Consider the following 12,822-nt stretch of genomic DNA (forward strand, 5'->3'; position numbering starts at 1 on the left):
ATGCTGAGTGTGTGAAGTAGTGTGTGTGTGTATGCGTGCGTATGGGTGTGTGCATGTGTGTTGTAGTGTGCCTATGTGTGTATGCGTGTGTGTGTGGTAGTATGTGTATGTGCGAATGTATGTGTGTACGTGGTGTTGTGCATATGTGTGCATGCTTTTGTGTGTATATGTGTGTGCATGCGTATGTGTGTGTGTTTGCATATAGGAGTGTGTGTGTGCATGGTATTGTGTGCGTGCTTTTGTGTGTGTGTATGTTTGTGCATGCGTATGTGTCTTCATGTGTATGTGTGTATGCATGCGTATGTGTGTGTGTGCATGCTTATATGTGTGTGCATGTGAAGGTGTGTGTGCATGTGTATGTGCATGTGTGTGCATGCGTATGTGTGTGCATGCGTATGTGTGTGTGCATGTGTATATGTGTGTGTGTGTGTGCATATGTATATCTGTGTGTGCATGCGTATGTGTGTGGGTACGGACCCTTAATGGCGGCGACAGGTAGCTATGGTGTTATTTACATACAGGTAGGCAGATGCAGGAGAAAGATTATTAGCTGTCTTCTTGAGGCTCCGCCCCCCTCTCTTCTGTATCGGCCAATCCCCTGTGGGGGGGGGCAGGCTCTTCAGGTGGGGGGGAGGAGTGTGAGGAGGAAGTGGGGGAGGACAGGGAGGTGTCCTGAGCCTGCTCAGTCTGTAGCCTTCCCCCACCCTCTGCCTCGCTGCCCATCAGCACCTCCTCTACCTGAGCCCCTCCCCCTCCACGAGAGGCAGCAAACTGTAGGTGAGGCAGGAGGACTGCTGGAGCCTCCTTCTCTCTCTCTGCAAGCACCTCCCTCTCTCGCTCCTGCCGCTCCAAGTACAGCGGGGCCTCCAGGCCCACATAGGAGGCCCCTAGCTGCCGCAGGTCCAGCTCGAAGGGGCTACCGGTTTGCTGCAGCGGAGCATCGCCACCCTGACCACCTCCTCCTCTCTTACCCTTACGGTGGTGGGATGAGGCAGAGGAGGGGAGGTTGTTGGGAAGGAGGGACTGGATCTTGGGCAGCCAACGTTTACGGACCCTCCGAGCATTGGTGCACATGTCCGCCGCAATAACATTCATCTCACTCTCCTTGAAGTTAGGAGCAAAGTTCTGACAGTAGACTGGGGGGACAGAGAGAGAGAGAACATGTCAGTGTTTCTTTAAGAGATTATCTGTGTGTGTGTGTGTGTGTGTGTGTGTGTGTGTGTGTTTCTGTCTGTCTTACGTTTGACTGTATTTAACACTCGGTTGTCCAGTGGCTTTCGGCTCGGATCATTGGTGGAGGAGCGGATCCCCGTCCCACAGCTATTGGCCAGAGTGTTTCTATGGAAACCATAACAAAACAATCAGCAACTATACTGAGCTGCAGATCTACACACACGTACACTTGACACAATGTGACAGTCCATATCTAAACCATCAGTTCTTGTGTGAGGAAAGATTCTGAATGAAAATCTAAAGGAATATTCAAAAGGATGATGATGTCACATGATGACACAAGCAATTTTGTGACATCAGAGCGTCTGCAGTTTCACTCTGAAACGGGAATGAGCAGGTAGAAAATGTCCTACTGACGAATAACTGTCAATCATGTGATGGCAATACTGGATGTCCAATGAGATATCAGACTCCTGTCAGTGTGTACAAGTGTGAAACACCAACACTGCTCTGACCAATCAACGACACTTCCTGTGGACGTAACCTGTAACCGAGGCCATCATGGTGACCATGTGGTCACTATGCCACCTAAGCTAAGCTAACTGGATGTGTCTATGCCCTGGAAATGTGGACATGAAACAGCACTGAGTAGCTCACCTGTCAAAGAACGTCGCCAGCAGCCTCCTGAGCAGCACCTTGTGTTTGACTCCGGCACAAAGGTGACAGTTCATCAGCTGACCTCGCGTCATGAACACACCTGAGCCTGCACGCACACAAACACACGCACATCAGACTACACAACAGGATGACAGTTGATGTAACCGGTCTCAACACTTCTGTGTTTGATGACCTTCCTACAGGTGAAGTCACCATGACAACACATTAGCCAGGTAAAGAGTGGGATGGCGTGATCTGCCTCTCCTGATTGGTGACAAAGCGTGTGTTGAACATGAATCCAGCAGGTTGGTACGACTGTCAGGAGACTCCAAACAGAAAAGGACAGCATTTCCTCCCAGTGGCACCAACCCAGAAGAACCCCAACAACTCCACAGGAGTTCACCAGCCCTCTGAGACAATGTGACAGAGGCGCCATTAATTATACGTAGCTGCAAGGGAAAATCAAGCTGGATCAATATGGCTGGCAGCTAGACGTTAATTAGCATGCACTTTTAGCATAGCTTCACTTTAGCGTGTGAACTGATAACAGATGGAGCAGACCATTAGTTCTGGTCCAGCTCGGCTCACTACAATGCTATGCTCTGTTATTCAGGGTGCCATATTCACGCCACGGTCTACTGTCACCACCACCCCCTGACTGATCCCCTCCCCCTGTGTCTTCTTCATGTGTGTCTCCTCATGGATGGGCAGGGAGGTCCCAGCACAGAGCTCTATCGCTAACTTCCATGTAATTTGATCTTAACTCATCGATTTAAATTCTATGCTCAAATCATTGATAGCTGTGACCCTTAAACACATTTTCATCCATCTATCTATCTATCTATCTATCCATCCACCTATCCATCTATCTATCCATCCACCTATCCATCTATCTATCCATCCACCTATCCATCTATCCATCCACCCATCTATCTATCTATCTATCCATCCATCCATCTATCCATCCATCCATCTATCCATCCACCCATCTATCCACTCATCCATCCATCTATCCATCCATCCACCTATCTATCCATCATCCATCCATCCATCCATCTACCCATCTATCTATCTATCCATCTATCCACCCATCAATCCATCCCTCCATCCATCCATCCCTCCATGTTCCCCCTCTCCTCCTGTTGAGGGTGGTGGGGGTGGAGCCTATCCCAGCAGCCTTCCCCCTGGACAGGTCACCAGTCCATGGCAGGGCCAACACATAGAGACAGACAACCATTGGCTCTCCCAGCCACGCCTACGGTCAATTTAGAGTCTGGATTAACCTGGTCCCTCTTGATGTCTTTGGACTGTGGAGGAAGCTGGAGTACCAGAGAGAACCCAGCAGGAACAGGGAGAACATGGAGACTCACCCAGAAAGACCCCGTGCTGCAGCCGGGGCTCCACCCACAACCTTCTTGATGGGGGCCACCGTGAGGACCACTGCTCCACCCACAACCTTCTTGCTGGGGGCCACCGTGAGGACCACTGCTCCACCCACAACCTTCTTGCTGGGGGCCACCGTGAGGACCACTGCTCCACCCACAACCTTCTTGCTGGGGGCCACCGTGAGGACCACTGCTCCACCGGGCCGCCCACATTTTGATACATCCTCAAGAATTTACCTTTCTTTGGGATCTGTTTCCATATAGAGTGAAGGTTCTGTTTGGATGAGCTAATAACAGGAGGGGAAGATGCAGTGACCCACCTGCCACCAGCTCCACCTTCTCTCCTGGGTCTCCCTCCGTGTAGAGCGACGGGTGGCAGCGGTACCCGATCTGACTGATCAGACTAGCAGGGAGAGCCATGTTGTCTCGACCAACCAGCACGCAGGGCCGACGCTCGTTAGCCAATGGTAACGGTAGCATCTCCATCTTCTCTTGGACTAGACCAATGACATACAGAAAAAAGAGTGTCAACAAAATCAACAGTGAATTCAGACAACATCCAGAGAACCTCTGTCGTGTAGAGGCTGCTGTCCTCCCATGAGATGAAACCTTCATGCAGTGATTGCGAGTCAACAATCACTTCTGAGGTCCAAGTCTTCAGTTCAGGTCATTTACAGGTTTCTAGATGAGGTTTGATGCAAGTAAATTCCTTATTGCATGATCCAATGTTTGTTAAAATGTGCTAGAATGTAGGTTGCTACTAGCTAGCCAGCTTGGAGGGTGGCAGTATTTAGGTGGCCAGGCTGGCAGTGGAAGGGGCGGAGACTATAGACTGCAATAACCTGCATCATGGATCTGAGAAACTAAAATCGTATTAAATACATATCCAGGTGGAGGAAAGCAGTGCTGCAGATGGGCATCACTGATCGTGGTTAAACGAGCTAAGATCTGATCCCAGCGTCAGTCCAACAGCCTAGAGCCAGATCTGGAAGTTCAGATCAAATCTTACCAGCTCTGGACCACTTTGAGCATAATATAGAGCTGTGTTTGGGACAACTGTCAATCCATGCTGTCTTCCAACCCTGTACTACATGTCCTGTGTACAGGCAGCTTTTAAACATTCTGATTGCGAGTAGATCAGCTGCCTTCTTGTTTCTTTGTCTGAGCATCAGCAGACACTCTAGGGCCTGGTTTGGGCCTCATCTGGGCCACGTTTGGCACTTCTGGCTCTGATCTGGGCCACATTTGGGCCAAATTAACTGAAAAAACACCAGTACAGTAGGACGCAGAATGGGGAACAGTGACCACATTCCCATGGTTAGCACTTTATATCTTTGTCACTTAACACAGACTGAAAAAAGTTGGACAGCTGCTTGAACACTGACAGAGATCAGATGAAGTCATGGGAGCTACCAGCAAAGGTGATGAGCTTTCATTCCTCCATGTTTATTGTTGATAGTTGGGCTCCGCCCACTCAAAGATTTAGGTGGAGGCAAATGACCATTGTCACATCGATGCTGATCAGAGGTGGAGCAGATAAATACCCATGTCTACTGCAGGGTCATGTGACCTGGAAGCGAATGTTGATTTCAGACCAACTGACTTGCAGATGACAGCCAGTGGGAGGGGCTTTAGTATGACTCACTGTAGTGGTTACCAGGGTGTCCATAGATGTGCTGGTAGAGTCCAGAATGGATGGTGTTGCCATAGTAATCCTCCTCCAGCTCCTCCTCAGTATGGGGGTGGGAAGGAGGGGAGTCCGTTGGTAGACTAGACCCTCCTGGACTGGAGCGCCCCCCGCCTGTGAGAAGATAGGACTGGAGCCCTGGAACGAAAGCTCCACCTGCACCCAGGTAACACAGAGCACTGCTCCTAGTGTTCTGGAGGTCTCCTGCAGTGTCCCCCCTGAGGACAGAACAAGTCAGACCAGAAGAAAGCTAAACTTCAGGAGGTGATCTCAAAGGGTTGTGAGTTCTGCTGCTGCCGTCTCCACCAATGATCATGTTTTGTCTTTTGTCTGGTTCATTTGTATGAGGCTGGACAACAAAGGTGTAACATGGCAATGGTGTTGTAGCAAAGCTGTACTTGGACCAGCCTTTACACGTTAACCAGCAGCCAGCCGCTTTGATGAGACGACCTGGTGTTGGTTTAGTCTGGTCTGTTCTACATGGAACATAATCAGCTGACCAATACCCTGAGCTGAGCACTGCATGTTCTCACCGGGCCTCCTCACCACCTCCTGCTCCTCCATTCTCCTCAGTGGGAGGCGTGTCAGCCCTCTCTTGTTTAATTCGGCTGACAGCAAGCAGCAGCTCCTCAGGGCTCAGTGACGGCTGCTCATGACTGTCCTCCTGCAGCTGGGGGGCGCCATTCTGTTGCTGGACCGACACACCATCAAAGCCGCCAAGCTCATCTGCTGAGGTGGTCTGTAATCAGGTGTATTTACATCAAGTTATACTTCAGGGTTTCAAATTTATAAATCATTGTCTACATGGACTACGTTGTTCTATGGTTCCTGGTCTACCTGGACTACATTGTTCTATGGTTCCTGATCTACCTGGACTACCTTGGTCTAAAGTTCCTGGTCTACCTGAACTACCTTGGTCGATGGTTCCTTGTCTAACTGAACTACCTTGGTCTATGGTTCCTGGTCTACCTGGACTACCTTGGTCTATGGTTCCTGGTCTACCTGGACTACCTTGGTCTATGGTTCCTGGTCTAAATTGACTGTCCTGGTCTATGGTTCCTGGTCTACCTTGACTACCTTGGTCTATGGTTCCTGGTTTACATTGACTACCTTGGTCGATGGTTCCTGGTCTACCTTGGTCTATGGTTCCCGGTCTACTTTGACTGCCTTGGTCTATGGTTCCTGGTCTACCTTGACTGCCTTAGTCTATGGTTCCTAGTCTACCTTGACTGCCTTGGTCTATGGTTCCTGGTCTACCTTGACTACCTTGGTCTAAGGTTCCTGGTTTACGTTGACTACCTTGGACTATGGTTCCTGGTCTACCATGACTAACTCAGTCTATGGTTCCTGGTCTACCTGGACAAAGTCAATCTATGGTTCCCCAGCTACCTGAACTACCTTGGGCTTTGGTTCCTGATCTTCACCCACCTGTGAGTCACAGCAGAGAGGAGATGAGGAGGAGGAGGAGGACTTCATCATCATCAGCTCCATGCCTCGCTCCACAATGTTCTGGATCTGCAGGTACCCAGCAGTATACATGAGAACCAGCTGCTCACTGGCAGCCATGCTGAGACGTCCCGTGTAGCAGAACGACAGGATCTGCTGGAAACAGGTAGGCGTCACTGAGGATGGCAGCTCAAACACCGCCTGAGGGGAGGAGGAGGACTCATCCACAGAACTGAACAGGTCTCTGAAGTATAGCGAGGAGGCGGCAAGGACAGCCCTGTGTGCCTTGAAGGCCTGACCCTGCACCATAATGGAGACGTCACAGTAGTGTCCCAGTAGACGCTGCTCGTTCAGGCTGCCCAGCACACTGCTGCCAAAGTCTGGGATCTCTACCTGCAGCAGCCCATCTGTCATGGTGGACGCCATCATTCTGAAGGAAGGCGGGACAGGAAGTGGCTGAGGCTTTGGACTAGCTGGCAGCTAGGAGGAGATGGTACCACCCAGCCAGTGTTGACTGAAAGGGAAGAAGAAAAAAGGGAAGAGGAAAAGTAGGAGGAAGGTTTAGGTGTCGGGATGCTGCAAACATCACCTCCAAAATGGTTCAGAGCTATGCTGAGGAAAGGTCAGTGGTCAGAGGTTGGAGCTAAGGTGCTGATGTCAAAGGAGGCTCATGACAAATCGTGGTTGGTCCACTCAGCACGGAAAAGTCTAGAAGAAGGAGGCATATTTAAGGATTTCACTTCCTCTTGTACAATTGCGTGACAACTGAGATGACATAATTGAATACACCTTCACCTTGTGACGTATTGACCAGCCGCCAGTCAAGAGCTCTGCCCTCCGGACTATACACTGAACAGTCCAGTAGAGTCCGGAAGAATTCAGAATAGTCCAGCATAGACCAGTAAAGTCCACTAGATTCCAGTATAGTTCTAAATAATCCAAAAGTCCAGTACAGTTTGAACCAGTCCAGATGAGCCAGCCCAGTCCAACAAGAACACTTCTTAACAATTCAGTGAACGTTAGTACAGTTCTAAAGGGTCCACTAGAGTCTAGTACAGTTCTAAACAGTCATGTAGAGTCTAATACAATTCTTTCTAGTCCAGTATTGCTGAGTAGAGTCCAGAGGAATCTAATACAGTTCTTGAACAGTTCTGTTTAATACTGTTCTAAACAGTTCAGTGTGGCCCGGTAGAGTCCAGGGAGGACTAGTACAGTATTACCCAGCACTTCCCAGTTGTTTAGAATAGCTGTAAAGTGTCCCGTATAGCCCAGTAGAATCCAGAGAAATCAAGTAGGCATGGCCCCAGTGTTCCCCCATGTTCTGGTATAATATTGTCTAGTAAGGTCCAGTACAGTTCTACATAGTCAAGTAGAGGTTAGTACAGTTCAAAGAGTCTAGTCGAATCTAATACAGTTCCCAACAGTCAAGTGTGATCCAGTACAGTCCAGTAAAGTTTAGCACAGTTCTGAACAATCCAGCAGAGTATAATCCAGTTGTGGGAGAGTCCAGTATAATCTTGTACAGTTTTAAGCAATTCACTAGAGTCTAGTAGTAAAAACAAACAGTTGAACAGGGTAAAAGAGTCTAATGCTGTTCCAAACAAACAGTCCGATACATTATAAAACAGTTCTAAAATATGTTCCAGTTCTCGACAGTCAAGTCCAGTATAATCCAGGAAAGTCTTGTGCAGTTCTGAGGAGCCCAGTAGAGTCTAGTACAGTTCCCAACAGTCAAGTATGACCCAGTATAGTCCAGGAAAGTCTAGTACAGTTCTAAATAGTCCAATAGAGTCTAAAAAAGTTCTAAAGAGTTCAGTAGAATTTAGTACATTTCTAAAGGGTCAAGCAGAGTCTAGTACAGTTCTAAAGAGTCCAGTAAATTCTAGTATGATTCTAAACAGGGAGGTATAGGCTAATACCATTGTACAGAGGCCAGCAGAATCTAGTACAGCTCTAAACAGTTCAGTATTGCGTAGTAGAGTCAAAAGGAATCATTAGGGGTTTCTGCACATAGTCAAGTAAAGTCTAGTTCAGTTCTAAATAGTCTAGTACAGACTCATAAGGTTGTAAGGAGTCCCGTAGAGTATATTATAGTTCCAAATAGTCTGGCAGACTCTCATTCAGTTCTAGAGTCCAGTAGACTCTAAAACAACTCTGGACAAGTCACTAGATTCTAGTACAGCTCTCCAGTATGTCCCAGTATAGTCCAGTAAAGTCGAGTACGGTTCGGAATGGTCCAGGAGATCCTAGTACAGGACTTAACAGCCTGTAAGTGTTTCATATGGTTTTACACAGTCCAGTAGGGCCCAGTATAATCCAGTAGAGTCTTGTACAGTTCTTAAGAGTCCAGTAGAGTTTATTGTACGTCCAAAGAGTCAAGGAGAGTTTAGTTCAGTTCTAAACAATCCAGTGCTGCTCAGTATAGTCCAGTAAATTTTAATACAGTTCTAAAAAGTCCAGTAGAGTTTATTACAGTCCTACAGGGTCCAGTAGAGTATAGTACAATTCTGAAGAGTCCAGTTGTGTTTATTACACTTCTATGGAGTCTAGGCGAGTCTAGTTCAACTCTAAACAATCTACTAGACTCCAGTACAACTCTTAACAGTCCAGTATGGCCCAATGAAGTCCAGTAAACTCTAGAACACTTCAAAAGAGTCCAGTAGCTTCTACTACAGTTCTAGATAACTCAGTATAGCCCAGTATTTTTCAGTTGTTGAGCATAGTGTTAAAGAGTCCAGTATGGCCCAGTAGAGCCCAGAAGAATCCAGTAAAAGCATGAAATGATGTTAAAGGATCAGTTAACAGTTTCCAGAGTTCAGTTCAGTTCAGGGTTATTGTTGTTTACAGTTCAGCACACACACACACACACACACACACACACACACACACACACACACACACACACACACACAGGTGGACGGAGACAGACCAAGACAGTTGATAGACAGACGTGTCCTCACCTCCTGTCCTCTCCGCTCGTCCTCCATGCAGCAGCAGGATGGTGGCAGCGAGGTTTTCTTCTCCTCTGCTCAGTCAACGCATCGTCTGGTGTGTCACATGGGGAGGGTGGGGGGTGTATGTGTGTGTGTGTGTGGGGGGGGGGGGGGGGGGGGGCTAGCGACTCAGTCAGACAGCCAAGGAGGAAGAGGAGGAGGAAGAGGAGGAGGAGTCATCTGAGGACAGCCAGGGAGCTAATGCGGCTAACTGCCCTGCAGAGGACGAGAGAGAGGGAGGGCGAGCATTACACAGCTCATCTGAGGAGATGAACTCACTGCAAGGTTGAACACACACATGCCGGTGTGTGTGTGTGTGTGTGTGTGTGTGTGTGTGTGTGTGTGTGTGTGTGTGTGTGTGTGTGTCAGCCTGGCACAGTCGCAGTGTTCACGTTATGTTCTCAGCATGCCAACTCAGCCTCGCCACTGCAATGCAGCGCTGCGCATTTGACCGAGTCATGCCACACACACACACACACACACACACACACACACACACACACACACACACACACACGGTGGACCGTTGCACTTGTGAGGAAATGACAATGTCCCTAACAAACCCCTCAAACTAGCCTGTGAAGACCGGATGTGTCTCTTTACTGTCTCAGGGACAGACAGAGACAGACAGGTGGGACTGTATTTAGAGTCTCTGTTTGGGGAGGGGCAAACCTAAATGAGGGCTGAACAGCTGTGTGTGAGAGAGAGAGAGAGAGAGAACTTTAGTACCAACTGGAGACGTTCTCTGGTACCTGAGCAGGCCCTCTGGTCCTTGTGGGGATCGAAGTTCTCCTGATGCAGCAACATGAGAGGTCTGAGGTTTTGGTTCAAGTTCATGTTGGACTGTCCACTATGGATGGAGGTTCATGGAATGGCCTTACAAGGACAGCAACACAAACCTGTGTGTGTTTGGACTCAACAGGAATTATTACTTTTGTCAGAACAGGTTTGTGTTTCCTGACTGTGACGTCACGATGCGATGAGAAAGATACAATCATGACAGCAGTGAGACGTTCTCAAAAAACAATATTTGTGTTGCAATAAGCCACACCCACTTTGATTCTATCACCACTGCATTTTGTGAATCACCTTAGTCATGACCTCCATTGTCCATGAAGCTGATGGAAGAATAAACACATTCATGGCGTCCCCTAGTGGCAGAGTACCACTGGGCTGAAAAGCTAACACCAAGTTACACAGTCAAAACAGATTAGTTTGATGACTTCATTCCTTTATGTGTTTTTAGCATAAACCTGGCTAAAGCTAATATTATATAAGCTAGGTTCCTATTAGCATAAACATGGCTAAAGTGAATACTCTCTAGGCTAGGTTCCTGTTAGCATATACATGGCTAAAGCGAATACTCTCTAGGCTAGGTTCCTGTTAGCATATACATGGCTAAAGTGAATACTTGCTTGGCTAGGTTCCTGTTAGCATAAACATGGCTAAAGTGAATACTCTCTAGGCTAGGTTACTGTTAGCATAAACCTGGCTAAAGTGAATACTCTCTAGGCTAGGTTCCTGTTAGCATAAACATGGCTAAAGTGAATACTCTCTAGGCTAGGTTCCTGTTAGCATATACATGGCTAAAGCGAATACTCTCTAGGCTAGGTTACTGTTAGCATATACATGGCTAAAGCGAATACTCGCTAGGCTAGGTTCCTGTTAGCATATACATGGCTAAAGCGAACACTCTCTAGGCTAGGTTCCTGTTAGCATATACATGGCTAAAGCGAATACTCTCTAGACTAGGTACCTGTTAGCATATACATGGCTAAAGCGAATACTCTCTAGGCTAGGTTCCTGTTACCATGAACATGGCTAAAGCGAATACTTGCTAGGCTAGGTTCCTGTTAGCATATACATGGCTAAAGCGAATACTCTCTAGGCTAGGTTCCTGTTAGCATATACATGGCTAAAGCGAATACTCTCTAGGCTAGGTTCCTGTTACCATATACATAGCTCAAGCGAATACTCTCTAGGCTAGGTTCCTGTTACCATATACATGGCTAAAGCGAATACTCTCTAGGCTAGGTTCCTGTTAGCATATACATGGCTAAAGCACATACTCTATAGGCTAGGTTCCTTTTAGCATATACATGGCTAAAGCGAATACTCTCTAGGCTAGGTTCCTGTTAGCATATACATGGCTAAAGCGAATACTCTCTAGGCTAGGTTCCTGTTAGCATATACATGGCTAAAGCGAATACTCTCTAGGCTAGGTTCCTGTTAGCATATACATGGCTAAAGCGAATACTCTCTAGGCTAGGTTCCTGTTAGCATAAACATGGCTAAAGCGAATACTCTCTAGGCTAGGTTCCTGTTAGCATAAACATGGCTAAAGCGAATACTCTCTAGGCTAGGTTCCTGTTAGCATATACATGGCTAAAGCGAATACTCTCTAGGCTAGGTTCCTGTTAGCATATACATGGCTAAAGCGAATACTCTCTAGGCTAGGTTCCTGTTAGCATAAACATGGCTAAAGCAAATACTCTCTAGGCTAGGTTCCTGTTACCTTGAACATGGCTGAAGCTAATTTTCTTTGAGCCTGGTTTCTTTTAGCATAAACATTGTAAGCTGTTATGCTTTTCTTTCATATGTAATAAGTCCATTGTCTTCACAGCCAAAGCCCCACCTCCAGCATCACAACAACTGTGTGCCCATAGTCAGCGGTGAGTTTTATGAAGATGGAGGAAGAAGCAGCGTCAACGGCAGGAACATTTATTTACAAATCTGTCAAATGAAGAACCAGGGAAACCCAGATGTTAAACACTGCAACAAAACTGCACTGGTTAACTTAACAAGAGTTAACCGTTCCAATTACAGGTGAGTTCACCTGCATTGAGAACATAACATCTGGAGTTGCTTTGACTAATGCCCTCCATATGATGAAGATGAGGAGGAAACCTCTAAATGATTTGTTTTTTTCAGCTGAATTGATCATCTGAACTTTGGGGAGTTTTAGGTACGTAAATATATACATCACATGTACTGCCATCAGGCAGACCTCCAAAGTTCCACTGGCCCAGAAACGCATTGACAAGAAATCCCCGTTTCCCTATCAATCAATTAATCATGACAAAGAGCATGAAAATACGACAATGGTCGTGTGGCAGTGTGTTAGCTTGTCATTTCCACATTTGAAACTTTTATGACACATTAAAACTTTATAATGAACCAGATTGACATGAATACGTCACCAGATCAAATTCAAGAGGACATTCCAAAGGATAAAATATAAATAAGTAGATCTGTCCACATAAAACAGTCATTGGACTTAGAATGGTAGTGAATCCAGATGATGCATTTAAGTACCGAGGAGCAAGTTGGACTGCAGAGCATCTCCTTAGACTAGTTTCAGGTCCAGCACCAAGTGCAGCTTCTGTGTGCCACCAGGACACTTCAAGACCCCGACATGATGCACGAAGCATGATTCCAGCTCTGAAAACTTCACACACTCTCTCTTTCTTTTTCTCTCTCT

The 12,822-nt window shown here is 47.1% G+C and overlaps 2 protein-coding genes across 10 annotated transcripts in view; both read right to left on the reverse strand.

Annotated features, from left to right (window-relative positions):
• Window positions 1–364: 364 nt before the first annotated feature.
• LOC147259569 (nucleus accumbens-associated protein 2-like) lies at window positions 365–9,648 on the reverse strand. Of its 3 annotated transcripts, XM_086205588.1 has the most exons (9): window positions 9,309–9,648; window positions 6,742–6,862; window positions 6,331–6,504; window positions 5,436–5,641; window positions 4,861–5,120; window positions 3,536–3,712; window positions 1,831–1,936; window positions 1,241–1,338; window positions 365–1,136 (listed from the first exon to the last, which is right to left on the reverse strand). In XM_086205588.1, exons 2-9 carry the CDS (start codon window positions 6,775–6,777, stop codon window positions 547–549), a joined length of 1,647 nt encoding a protein of 548 aa, XP_086061714.1. In that variant the 5' UTR covers window positions 6,778–6,862; window positions 9,309–9,648; the 3' UTR covers window positions 365–546. The 3 variants fall into 3 exon arrangements, with proteins under 3 accessions (XP_086061714.1, XP_086061713.1, XP_086061712.1); XM_086205587.1 differs by having other exon boundaries at window positions 4,873–5,120; window positions 6,331–6,862; XM_086205586.1 differs by having other exon boundaries at window positions 6,331–6,862.
• Window positions 9,649–12,046: 2,398 nt separating this feature from the next.
• The window catches only part of qsox2 (quiescin Q6 sulfhydryl oxidase 2), a 12,234-nt gene continuing 11,458 nt past the window's right edge, over window positions 12,047–12,822 (reverse strand). For all 7 annotated transcript variants that reach the window (XM_086205585.1, XM_086205583.1, XM_086205584.1 and 4 more), the window contains one exon: window positions 12,047–12,822. This exon is cut by the window's right edge and continues 906 nt beyond it. The gene's annotated coding sequence lies outside the window, so the exon portion shown is untranslated.

This window comes from Aulostomus chinensis, chromosome 6 (genome assembly GCF_037954235.1).
Source record: "Aulostomus chinensis isolate RoL2024-O1b breed Wild chromosome 6, RoL_Achi_v1.0, whole genome shotgun sequence".
NCBI lineage: Eukaryota > Metazoa > Chordata > Actinopteri > Syngnathiformes > Aulostomidae > Aulostomus > Aulostomus chinensis.